Source organism: Plectropomus leopardus, chromosome 4, assembly GCF_026936395.1.
Source record: "Plectropomus leopardus strain MGB_pleo_1.0 chromosome 4, ASM2693639v1, whole genome shotgun sequence".
NCBI lineage: Eukaryota > Metazoa > Chordata > Actinopteri > Perciformes > Serranidae > Plectropomus > Plectropomus leopardus.
The window spans coordinates 3,385,134-3,398,275 of record NC_142179.1 but is presented as its reverse complement, the minus strand read 5'-3'; the positions used below and the strand labels follow the sequence as shown (position 1 = coordinate 3,398,275).

The 13,142-nt window shown below is 39.4% G+C and overlaps 1 protein-coding gene across 1 annotated transcript in view; it reads right to left on the bottom strand.

Annotated features, from left to right (window-relative positions):
• The window catches only part of fras1 (Fraser extracellular matrix complex subunit 1), a 313,566-nt gene that overhangs the window by 109,273 nt on the left and 191,151 nt on the right, over nt 1-13,142 (bottom strand). Inside the window, exons 22-26 of the mRNA XM_088076327.1 lie at nt 12,635-12,781; nt 9,252-9,392; nt 7,993-8,133; nt 7,450-7,590; nt 1,829-2,129 (exon numbers count right to left, since the gene is read on the bottom strand). Coding sequence (XP_087932453.1) covers nt 1,829-2,129; nt 7,450-7,590; nt 7,993-8,133; nt 9,252-9,392; nt 12,635-12,781 — 871 coding nt within the window. The remainder of the gene's footprint in view (nt 1-1,828; nt 2,130-7,449; nt 7,591-7,992; nt 8,134-9,251; nt 9,393-12,634; nt 12,782-13,142) is intronic.

The following is a 13,142-nucleotide window of genomic DNA, read 5'->3' as shown; positions in this document are numbered from 1 at the left end:
AAGAGGTGCTGCAGAGCATGCGGTGGTGCCAATCCAGCAGCGCTCTTCAATTTTGGTGCCAAGAATGATACACAGGATATTTATTTATTTATATTTCACCACGTCAGCTGCTCTTTCTGAGGTTTCTTCCAGTTTTTGTTTTTTGAAGTGAGGGTCTGAGGACGGAGGGTGTTATATGCTCTGCAGATCATAAAGCCCTTTGAGGCAAATGTGTAATTTGTGATATTGGGCTGTATAAGCAAAACTGACTTGACCACAGACAACCTTTACCTTTACACAGGTGCCTCCTGACAGACACCTGCAGGCAGCAGGTATCTGTAAGATCTGCAGTCTCTAACTGAAGTGATTTGGCGCACTGTCAAGCCACAAATATGTACTGCAGATAGGCTGCTTACATTTTGTGCAGCCAGCATCAGATTATGGCAAAATTACTACAGAAACCTCTGTGTTTATTGCACATCAAAGATGCTGCTGTGATTAATTATTCTGTAAATGAACATGCGTGCTCGGGAGGATGGCTACAGTTCCATGAAAAATCAAAGATCAATTATAACTTCTCTCTTCACAAACGTCTCCCTTAGGACGTTCATTCCTGCCAGTGATCATCCAAAACCTTGAATAATTGTGCATCATGTTTTTTCTAACAAGTCTGGCCTGGAGCTCTGTATTTTTAATTAAATTCAGGTAGATGTGAGGCTATGATGACCAACATGGTGTGAAATTTCATAGTGGTCTTAGAAACAAGAGTGTTAATTGTAAAATTTATTTGTGGATCAATGCGAGGATCTTGTTTATTCAGTTTTCAGACTATCAGTAATTATTGTTGCATTATACAACAGTCACATCTAACTGAATTAAACTTTAAAATAATATCAGAAATAAAAGAAAATACAACAAGCAAAATAAAGTTTGTGACTTTATGGCTTTTTACTTTAGTTTGTGGCTGTATTACTTTTCTGCACCCGTGGGTGTAAAACTTCTTTCTGTCTGTTGCATTATGGAATTTTTTTTCCTGTGTCACTGCTGAATGTCAGTGCAAAATGGCAAGTCTGAGACAGATATGGAGAACTGACATTTACCAGTGAGGCTTTAGATTTTTTTAGCTTTTACATTTTTTACTGTAACTCATGGAAAAATCTGTTGGTGTCATGAGGTGGTCCAGTTATCTAACAACAAACATCACCGTGACCACCAGCTATTTTTTTTAACCATTTATGATGCTTCTACGTAGATTCTTTCCCTTCTGCGTCTCCTTAACCCTTTGAAACCTGAGCACGATTTTTTCAAAAATATAGGGAGAAGGCAGAGAGCAATTTCACAAGATATGGCCCAAAAAATAGCAAGATATTAGTAAAAACTTTACAAAAACTTACCTAAGAGAAAATGGTCGATAAAAAGTGTATTTATTTAATAGATTTTGTCACACATTTGTTCTGTTACATAATTGTAAATATTAAATAATTATGATTATAAAGATGGTTTTCTGTCTGAACATATTTCCTTTAAAAAAAACCCAAATTTTTAGGTAAAATTTCTAGCAATTTATGGGACATTTCTTGCAAAGTCAGAAATTTCCTTTTTTGCTCATGTTTTTAAAAGAAATCAAACCAATTTCTGAAAAGGTCAAATAGCTTGTGAAAGGCTTCTTAGAATCAAATGAGATCACACCAGATTTCATTTATTCCCCATTAAAGTGTTCTTTCAGGTGTTTTTCCTTTTCTGCTGTGAGGGTCCAAGAACAGAGGGTGTCTGTTTTTGTAAAAACGTGATTTAGGGTTTTCTAAATTCAGTGAACAGAACTGAATTAAACTGAACTGAATCTACTGACCTGGCTTTGTCTTTCTGGTGTCTGAAGCGGACCCGGCCGGCTCTCAGCTCCGCCCAGGTGAAGGCGTCGTTTCGGGTCAGTTCTCGGCCCGCCTTCCCTCGGCCTCCCCTCTCCTCTCTGTTCTCCCCTCTGAACAGGACCAGCTGTCCGTTACTCGGGCCCTGAGCGAGCTGGAAGATGAACCGCTCAGACGGGCTGTCGGGGTCCTTCACCTGCAGCAGCGTGAGGGGCAGCGGGGTAATGCCGCCGAGGGGAACCAGCAGGGAACCGTTGACGTGGAGGGCAGGAGGGTGGCTGTTCACTGAGGGCACACAAAGAGAAACAAAAGTTAATTAATGGTCTTTGCAGCCAGCATCAAAGCCAAACCGAAGTTGAAAATTTGTGAAAAACGTTCACATTTTTCATCTGTGGGGTGAATCACTCGCAGGATTTAACACTAATAAATTCTGTGGGGAGATCAGTGTGATACGCAAAATCATAAACAAGATAAAAGCTAACAGCTGTTATGAAGGGTCAATAATATGACCATTACAGCATAAAATCAAAGTGGAAATATACCAAAGAAAAGCAGGAAATTGAACAAAAAATTCTGAGGTTTCAGGTTAAAAGCAGCTTATACCCAAAAGTCACACTTTAAAAGTTCCAGTTCAAAAGCACACTCATAAACTAATGCTTTTGCCTTATGTCTGATATTCAGTAGATGCGATTTAAAAAAAAATCTGAATGTATTAAGAAAAACTGTAAAATAAAATAAAAAAAATGTAAAATTATTAAACAAAAGTATTACAGAAAATAACTGACAGGTCTCGTAACTAATTTGTAAAAACAATTATTAAAAGCTAAAAAAGAAAAAAACCTTTAATAACACAGTGAAAAAATAGTGTCTAATTACTGTTATACAATGTAATGCATTTTAAGCCGTAAATGTATCTAATTAAACTCGCGGCTGGATCAGACTGTGAGTGGGTGTAGAGATGAGAGCAGGTTATGAAATAAAAACTCTGTGTGTGTGTGTGTGTGTGTGTGTGTGTGTGTGCATGCATGCGTGCATGCGTGAGTGTGTAAAACGGCTGGTGAAATACGAGCGAGGCATCTCGGTCCTGGCGTGGCATTTTAGAAGTTGGCTTTAATTGGAACTGACTTTGTCGGGGAACTTTTTAAAGATCAGCTCTTTCGAGAGGCCACATTGTAATCTCATTATGTCTCCTCTAATGATGCCAATAGGCACTCTAAAATCTCAAACTTTCGGCCACGTAATTAAAGGAGAATACGCCTATAAATTACTACTTTCTCAACTTTTTTTTTCTTGGTTGGCAAAAAAGAAAAGAAAAAAGAAAACAACAAAAAAAGTAATTTCGTTCCAGGCTATATCGCTTGATTAACTCGTGGATTAGTTAAAGCCTAGAGGCAAAAAAATGTTCATTATTTCACAAGAAGAAAGCATTTATCACAAAGGCTGCATGATAATATATTTCTCTATTATAATTAGGCTTTGTCAAATTTCATAAATCATCTCACAGCCACAGTGTGATCGTGAAGGCCCCGGGCGTCTCCGCCTGCAGGTTGACGGGCACTGTTTCAACATAAAAGCCAAAAAATAAAAGTACTTCTCTAATGACCTGACTCTGCAGACAATGCCCTTTTCAGTGTAACTCTGGAGAACCAATTAGTATTTTAATAACGGCAAACTTCTAGTGTCAGCCCGTTAATGTGACAGTCTATTCTTCCAAATTCTGACGGCTAAGAGGACGGCAGAACCTGACTTCAGCCGATCGCTAAAAACCCTTTAAAACCTGGATCGACATCACTTTTCTTAAGCTGCATTCAAACGCCTTTCGCACGTTTTTAAACTTGTGAACCCTGAGAAAATTGGTTTGATTTCTTTCAAAAAAAAGAGGAAAAAGGCAATGAGCAACTTAGCAGGAAATGTCCCGCAAACTGAAAGAATTTTTAGATTTAGAAAATTATTATGATTTTATAAACTTTATAAACTCTTATAAACTACTAGTAAAATGTCAAGACTGGATTTGGAATTATCACAATTAAATACAAATAATATATAAGTATTTTACTGCATATTTTTCAGGTAATTTCCTTGCTATTTGTTGTAGGGTTTTTTGTATTTTTTTGTTTTTTCTGACTTTTCTGTTTGTTTTTTGTTTTGTTTTCTGATTTTTTAGAGTTTTAAAGGTAATTTTCTTGTACCTTTTACTAATTTCTTTCTTATTTCTGGGTAATTTCTTCTTGAGTTGCTCATTGCCTTCTGTCCATGTATTTGAAAGAATCCAGGCCAATTAACCCAGGTTTTAAAGGGTTAAAGTGAGGCCACAGGACTGAAATATTGTTGCAGGATTGTCTCTTTAGTGGCCTTCAACAGCTGAATCTCTCTTAATAAATGCATAATGCTGTATCTGCTGAACGCCTGAGTGGGCAACTGTTTGTAATCATGCATTTGCTAAAAATGTTTTCCGTTTCTGGGCTCGATCTAAATGATCTGTGGCACATGGTGGCGCAAGAGGCATTTAAGGTATTTTCAGGTCCACTTTTGATGGTAAAATGGTCCATAATCTTGGCACAAAGTAAGGAAAAGTAATTTTCAAACTCATTTTTGCTGACTGCTGATGCCTCGTACGCACACGTTTTTCCAGGGGCGGCCGCTCATGAGTCAAACATCACGGATGCCACGACGTTTATGTCATGTATACTCACACACTAGAGCGTAATGATGCCGCCGTCTTTGCTTCTGTGTAAAAGTGCAGGGTTAGTATAAAGTGGGGACTTCATTTAGGCACTGAAGTGCCGTTGATGTGTAAAAGCGGCTACTGATTATCACCTTGACATTTCACACTTCAGCTCAAACCGCCCCGGTGCACGCAGGAGGTCACGATGTGATAGGACCAACAGAACCACATCATCTGCAAAGAACTTTAAGGGTCTGAATTAACCAGTGACGTTAAGCTGCTCCCTGTGTAAATGAACACAGTGTCTCTGTTAATGGGGACTCAGACTGTTGGTCAATAGCACAATCACTTTCTGCTTCCTTAGAATAGCATAATACATCGAAAACGCCAGAAGAAAGGACGAAAACTGCGTCAGTCCCAAACTAATAATGACAGTTGCTGTGCGCTGCTTTTTGCAAGGCGTAAGATCTGTTTGTCAGCTTGTTGTGTGGAGATATTCTGAATGTGGCCCACAAAAACACACTTTTTGCAGCTTTAAAAGGCTAATTAGGATTTTATTGGTAACCATTCACTGGAAAACTCAGATGAAGTTTGACATGTTAAGAATAACTCCTTAGTATGTCCTTACTGTGGCTTTAAGTTTTCACAAGAATTTCCAAAGTCAAACACATGCGGCACTTCTGGTTAGATACTCAACTGCATTTTTTTTCTTTATTTTTCTATTACTGCTCTCTGGCATTCATATTTAAGTCATAATTGCTGGTCAGTGACCCTAGGATCCTCATTGAGTGCTTATCCTTTTCTGGTGCAAAAATTTCTTGTGCTTTAGTTGAATTGTCTCAGTGCCTGTGTGCAATGAAATTAAATCAGATCTAATCTGATCTGCTGTAGCTGCCCATTCTAAAAAAGCTGCACATATTTTTCTGTCACACATTGGGAAAGATACCACATACGAAATACAGCTCACCCCCCTGGAGTTGCTATTTATATGTGTGATTGACAGCTTGTTAATTAGCCTGTCAGACCTGAGAGAGCAGTAACTCCCTCACCTCTGTGTAGCAGAAGAGGCTCCTGCCCATCAGGATAAATTCGTCTCCATTTAAAACGCCTTCATCTCAGTTTGAAACACAAAACTGGATATTTGTACTCTACTTGTGGATTTCAGCCAGGAACCAACACAGAAGACTGTTGCAGTTTCAATTTCGGGAACAGTAGATTAATGCAGACGACATGTTCTAAATAAATTGTGAATTAGCAACAATCGTGTATTTGTTGCAGTTAAATTAATTAGATGGTGGGAACAGCGAACACATATTATGAGCTGTAGCTTTGGAGCGTCATTAACATTTAACAACTTCACCTCGCACAGCGTCAGGCTGAGGGGATTTCTCTGTTAGCTTTATCACGGTATGCCTCTGCCACTGTGTAACCAGCCTGTTGCCTAGCAACCAGCCATGTGGGTTTGTTTTTATGTGACGTCTTAAGGTTAACTTCCATTATTTATGTGGCTTTCTTGATTTCATTTGCAATAAAAAACGGCCTCAGCGCGGTGGTATTTGGACTTCTGTTGAATGAGTCAGACTATGAGTCGGATATTAACATTAATTGGGTGTTTCATGCAACTTTGCACAGTATAAACCATGCAGCATTTTGCTTTGGAACTACAATTACCGCCTCATGGCTTTTAGTTAAAATTACATCTGTGAAAACAAAGATGCTTCAAACACATTTTCACTCCGGCAGCAGAAGATCACTACAATCAGTGCAGTTTCAAAATAAGTGTCAATAATTCAGTATCTGACCAAATGTCTCCCTTCTGTCCCTGAGATATGACCTCGACTGATGTCCAGAAAATTGTTTTTCCAGAACATTATGATGCCGTAGTGTCCAACTCCTCCTTCGACTCCAGAAGATGTAGCAGGATTTAAATTTTAAACCGGATAAATCTACCTTGAGCCTTGTGAGTTGATCTTTGACATTCGATGCTATCACTTTATCATTTGATTCTATTAGATTGTGTGAAACTGATTTGTGTGAAATTTTGTCAGAATTTGTGTAAGAAAAACACTGAGGTCACCATGACCTTGACCTGTGACCACCAAATTCTAATCAAATCATTTTTGAGTCCAAGAGGATATTTGTGCTGAATTTGTAGAAATTCGCTCTCTTCCTTCTTGGGATATCCTCTTCATGGAGAGACCGACACAAGGTTACGGTCACTTTCACCTTTGACCACTAAAATCGAATTGGTTCATCTTTGAGTCCAAGTGGCCGTTTGTGCCAGATTTGAAGAAATTCCCTCCAGGTGTTCTTGAGATATCACGAGAATGACACAGACAAGGTTACAAAGACCTTGATCTTTGACCTATGACCACAAAAATCAAATGGGTTCATCATTGAGTCTGAATGAACATTTTTTGCCAAAATTCCTTCCAGGTGTTCTTGAGATATCACGTTTAACTGGATCGGGACCGACAGATGAACAACCCAAAGACATAAAGCCTCGTGGTAATCATCGACATGGAGACATACGAACTCTTCTCTAGACCCAGTTTTTGTTTTTTGTTTTATTTTATCTTTTACTAAAAACCTGCCCACTGCATGTGACCTATTACTGGTACAGACCTGCAACACAGGAAACGCACACTGTCAGAGTAAAGAGCTTGAAGCTAAATAATTAGTGCAGAGATCCATAGAGACATTTAATGACGAGTCATATAAATCAATATTTTAATTCTGAATATTTGATCTGAGTTATGCTTTCAGTGAGTAATGTTTTTAACCAGGTTGAGCCTCGAGGACGACTAACAGTGTTTAAAAAACTCTTGTGTAAGTGTTGGTTACTTAAGCAAAAGCTGTTTTTACTGTGAGAAATGAGTCGTGTTACTGGATGATATCAGTTTTTTCGCTTCAAACATAAAGCAGACATCGTGTCATTACCGTGGCAGGTCCTGGTCTTCTGGTCGGCGTAGAAACCGTGTCCACAGTCAGGCGTGCAGTATCCTTCCATGAGGTAGGTTTGGTCACGACAAGCTCTGCAGCGTCCGACCCCGTCACACAGCACACAGTCGGACGAGCAGGCTAAAGATGTAGATGAGTGATTTAGTATTAAAAGGAATCTTTTGAATGCTCATACACCTTTTACATTGTTTTTGTGTGGGTTTGGCTAAGCTTAAAACGCCTTCATCATCTCAGTTTGAAACACAAAACCTGATATTTGCACTTTACTTGTGAGCTTCATACTTCCATTCTCACGTTTCCTGTCAAAAGAAATTCTTAATATTTTGGACACTATGTTGCTATAACCTTCATTTCCTCGAAAAATGCTTTGAGGCTTCCTATCTTTTTTTCCCTCTTCTCAGTTTTAATCTAAGGTGATATTCTGACCTTGCACAGATACACTCTTTTGAAATAATGTTTCCTTAAATGGGTTAAAATGTGAGAGGTTTTTTTAAAAAAGGACTGCATTTAAAAAAGTCTTACGTTTGCAGATTTGGGAGGAGGCGTCCAGGAAGTAGTTTCGGCCACATTCTAGCACACACTGACCCTGCAGGGTGGCGTAGGGAGGCTGGCACTGCTGGCACTGTCCAGGACCCCGACAGTCCATACAGTGATCATCACAGCCTGAGAGGCAGAAACACACTGACAGCATGAAACACAAAGATCAAACCGAAGTGACAAGAAGAGGCTTCAAAGGGAACGACCTACAGAGCTCCCACACATTTTAATAGACGAAATTTGCAAACTTTACTCTGAACTTTCAAGGACCTCCAATAAAAATTCTTACCTCGCGTTTTATAAAACATATCAGATTCAAACTCTAGAGAGACATAATTTCAGATAGCTGGCACACAGGAAGGGAGACAAAACCCAGGGGGAAAATTCTGAAACATACGTGATGGTAAATAAAACTTCACATATTAACACTTGCAGCTGCGTTACGTCGTCAGCTCCAGAAAATAAATGTTCTGTTATGATGGGGGTTACTCATGGAGTATTATTGTAACAATTTCATTAAACACAGCAAAAATCTGTGGCTTTTCCAAAAATTTAAATGATTTTAACTAAGTTTGTGACTTTTCCAGGCCTGGAAAAAAGTGATTGTGAAACTCCATAACTTTACCAGGTTTTCCATGACCGTGGGATCCCTGGGCTTGGACATATACATGTTTTATTTAAAATATTTTCAAACTGAAATGCACATAAACTTCATTCTAAGCTTTTTATGAATTATTTTTATATTTTAATTATGACGATTTGTAATTTAGAAGAATATTTTGCATGTGTTATATATATATTATGTGAACCATCATATTATAATCATCATCATCAAATTAAATAAGAGCTATAAAGAACTTTAATGTTCCTCACAAGGAGAATTTGACCTGAAAAGATCATGAAAATTAATCAGAGTTCAGACTTGCAAAAGGGTCTCAAAGAACCTTTCGGGTCCCCTGCTGTTGATTAACTGTTTTAATAAGAAATAGATGATAAAGAAAAAATCTCTGAACAATTTTAACTACTCACTGATGAACAAAGATGATGGAAAAACAGAGCAAAAGAAGGATAAATACATGCAGCTATGCTTTATTTGCACTTTTGGTTTGATGCAAAACTGCATTCTGTTGTCTCAGTACCTGAACTCAATGAGAATAAAGTTTAATCAGATCTACTGCAGCTGCACACATTCATCATTCTTTGGTGTGATGCGAGTCAGCTTATCTGCTTTTCGGTGGACTGACCGAGACATTTGTCTCCGTCCTGATAGGAGCCAGGGGAGCAGCCCTCAGTGCACACTCCGTCCTGCAGCACGTATCCGTCCATGCACAGCAGGCAGTCTGTCCGCAGGGGACCTTTGCAGGCGTTACAGCTCCAGTCGCACTCTGTGAGCAGGAAGTGAGGGCGGCAGAGGAGAGGGGGTTTGTGTGTTTGTGTGCAGGGACGTTGGGATTAAAAGTGAGAGCAAAAGGTGAGAGCAGAACAGAAGAGAGAGAGAGAGAAAAGGAGATTAATAAACTCTTTTCAGCAAGGGATTTATTCTAAACCCGTTTGTGTTTTTTTTAAATTCCCCGTTCTCTCTTATCACCTGCACATCTGTTGTGTTTGTGCTGTGTGCCATTAATATTGACAAAAGAATTAAACACAATTAGGACAAATAAAACTCCCTGTGTTTGTGATGAGCTTTGAGGTTTGTTTTAAAAGTAAAGGAGAACACAGATTTTTACAAAGAAGAGATGACGCACTGCAGCATTTTTTCATTACACTGAAAACCAGAGGGCCTTTCTATTATACAGAGTGTTCAGTTTTAATGAAAAAGGTTTTATCATAACACTGACGAGTCAAAGAGTCAGCTGCCAGGCTCAACGTTTTCATCGATGCTCGATGTAAATAAATGCAGATCTAAGATGGATAAAGGTTTGTTTTTAACCTTTGGTGAAGTACATTAATAAACCGCCCTCAGTGAATGACTCTGGTAGCTCATAAAACATGAGTTACATGTCAATATTTTATGATATCAAAAAAATATTATCATTCGATCTGTGGAGAACATGAATGTTTACAGCGAGTGTCATGGCAATCTGTTTGATAGTTTTAAAGTAATTTCACTCAAGTCCAAAAACTGTCCACCTGCTTCTCCTTCGTCATTAGTTTAAGGTCCACATGTAAGATAAATGACCACATATTCAATTTTATTACAAAATGTAATCAACATGTGGGGTTAGAACACAATGAAGTAAAATATATTTCTAGAATAAAGTGCAACTGTTTTAAACCTAGTAGATAAATAGCACTGCAAACAAAAAAATGCAAATGATTGCTTCAAGACTGGAGACAAAAATGCTGCAAAGGCACAGCATGTTCACCAGCCAAATTATGCCAAGAACAGAGAACTCAAAAAGCTGCTGCGCTGGAAAAAAACTCACTCTCTGCAGCGTTCTCCTTCTTATGGATCATTTCATCTTTGTTTTGTTTTCTTTGTTTTGTTGTTTTCTTCGTAAAGTGTCTTTGAGTATCTAGAAAAGTGCTGAATACGTCCACTGTATTATTATTGTTTTCTTAAAAAACTCTTACTTCAATAGTTTGTTTTGGATCTCGACCCACAAATTGGGAACCACTTCATTAGGATACGTTGCCTGGTAACCATGAATTTCTGTGCAAAAATGCAATCAATCCATAAGTTATTGAGATATTTTGCAAAGAGGTGGAGAAACTGACTCAGTGGTATCTGTAGAGTCACGCCACTGTGGCTGCTGACAATAAGCGTCTTTTTTCTTTATAATTTTTTGTTCAGTTTTTGTTTTATTCGATAAACTAACTTGGACTGTTGGTGAACTCTGCAGTCTCTGAGTCATATTGGGGAAAAAGAAAACTACGACTGACACTAAAGGGTCGTTTACACGTCAACGGTTCTTACACAAAACGTCAATCTTTTGTTGTAATTTGGTCTTCTCTTTACACGGCAACGGTTTTGAAAACAGCGCTCCTTCTGCCGCCGTGTAAACTGTGAACGCGCGGATCCTGTCAGACTGGTGACGTCACGGCCGCACGTCACGCATGCTTGTGCTCTGCTATGGTGTGTCATTACAGTTTCACTGCTAACTGCAGGCCTGGCATGCATACTCCCGAATTTTTGTTTGTTTTTTTTTGGATCTGTGTACATGATCATTGTTTTCACAGTGTTATCATATGAATGCAGATTTTTTTTTTAAACCCAAAAGAAAGACTTTTCCGTTTTTAGCAGGGCTGTTCTCATCTAAACCTGGCCTTAGATTTTACTGTGATGTGTTCAATATTATCATATTCACCCCAAAATATCCTCAAATGTTTTATTTGTGAAATCCTGAAGAGGAGATTATTTCTGATCTCTCTCCTGCTGGTAAACAACCTCACTTTAAATCTTTTCAAAGTTATTACATATTTTTCGTAAGTGATTTTAAAGCCTACATCAGAGGTAGTGGCAGTGCTTGACGGTAAAAAGCTAACACGACACTGACAGGGTTTTCCCGAGGATCCAAAGGGAGCCCAGAGGTAAAATTGGGGGTTCCTCCTGAGAAGAAGATCATTGATAAATTCGGATGAATGTAGGTTGTTGGTAGAAGCTGTGACAGGTTTATACAGTAAAAGATTCTCTCCGGTAACTTTCCCTCGTGGCTGAAAGTCTCCCAGAGGTTCCTCAAAGCTCTGTCAGTTTTCAGAGCGCAGCGAGCGGTGCTGCTTTCTAACGCTCCAGGTTCATCCAAGGTTCAGTGGATTATCCAGGTAGCGTCTGCGGCTAGCTGGGGGGATAAACATTGCGTCATGGCTGAAACCACCTGTCGAGGCGGGAGGCACTGCTAGCTGCTTCGCAGAAAATCAAACTGTGTATTTTGCCACTAGCGGTTCGCTTAGTTTCTAATCCCGTGTTAGACATGGGAGGAGGTGGTTCCACCTCAGGGGCCGGTTCCTTTGGGCCCCTGATACCTGTAAAAATCTCATTATATTGAACCAAATCGCTGATAGAGGAAAGTGTGCGAGGTGAGGTTTGTTGGAAGTAGTAAGCTTCACATGAAATGGCTTTTCTGTGGATCAAAGTGGATATCTGTGTTAAGCCAGCGTAACAGCACAGTTGAGCTGTTCAAATTTTAATATTCGGAACCTAAATCCCATCCAGCCATTACTCTTTGAGATGAGCACAAAGGGGAAAACATATTTTCACACATCTTATTTGTGATTTGGCAATAAAAACGGAGTGAGATTCAGCCCGACAGGATGCGGTCTGGGCTGGTTTGTGCGTAATTAAATATACGAACAGAGTTATTGCGTGCAGAATGAAAAAAAAAGGACAAGTTAGTCAGTGTGGATGTTCATCCTCTGAGACTCATCCATCAACTTCTCTGCACCCTAGAAGATTTAATACTAAGTAAAAAAAATGCACACAAGATGTTTAAGATTTGCATATCTGGTCCCACAGTTTATTACTTGATCAATGGACCCCATAAACTCGATGTAGCACACTGCACTACATGCAATACGGGTGGAGAGTAATTTATGAATATCATAAAATGTGCACTACATATGCTCATTATTAATCCCGCGTCTCCCCCTCGTCCTCCCCGTGCCCCTGTGTGTGTGCTGAGCGGCGTACCTCTGCAGACCCGGGTCGTGGTGTTGAGGTAGTACTGATGGGCGCAGCTGTCGTATTGGCACTCCCCGAACAGGAGCACCTTGGTCGGGTCGCGGCAGGACGTACAAACCCCGGCCATGTCGCACGTCAGGCACTGGCTGTCGCACGCTGCGGAGACATGGAGGTCGGGTTAGATACGAGGTCAGAGAGGAAAAGATCAGTGACACGGTGTAATTACACCTGCTGCCGCCAGATACTGGACTAAACTTTTCAATTCCTTTTAAGGAGTCTGACTCTGTTGTCAAACCCATCCCTGCTGGTTTAATCCATCTTATCAGAAATCACTGATAAAAGAAAGATCTAACTGGTTCCATCTCCACTGATTTTGAATGGTGTTAGCATATTTATATTTGACAAGTACAAATATATATATTTGTCAAATATTTCTAAATAAAAAATAAAATCACCCCAAGAGGGAAATATTTCTGGAGTTCACATTTGGAAAGGATTAACTGGTAAATAACTAGGC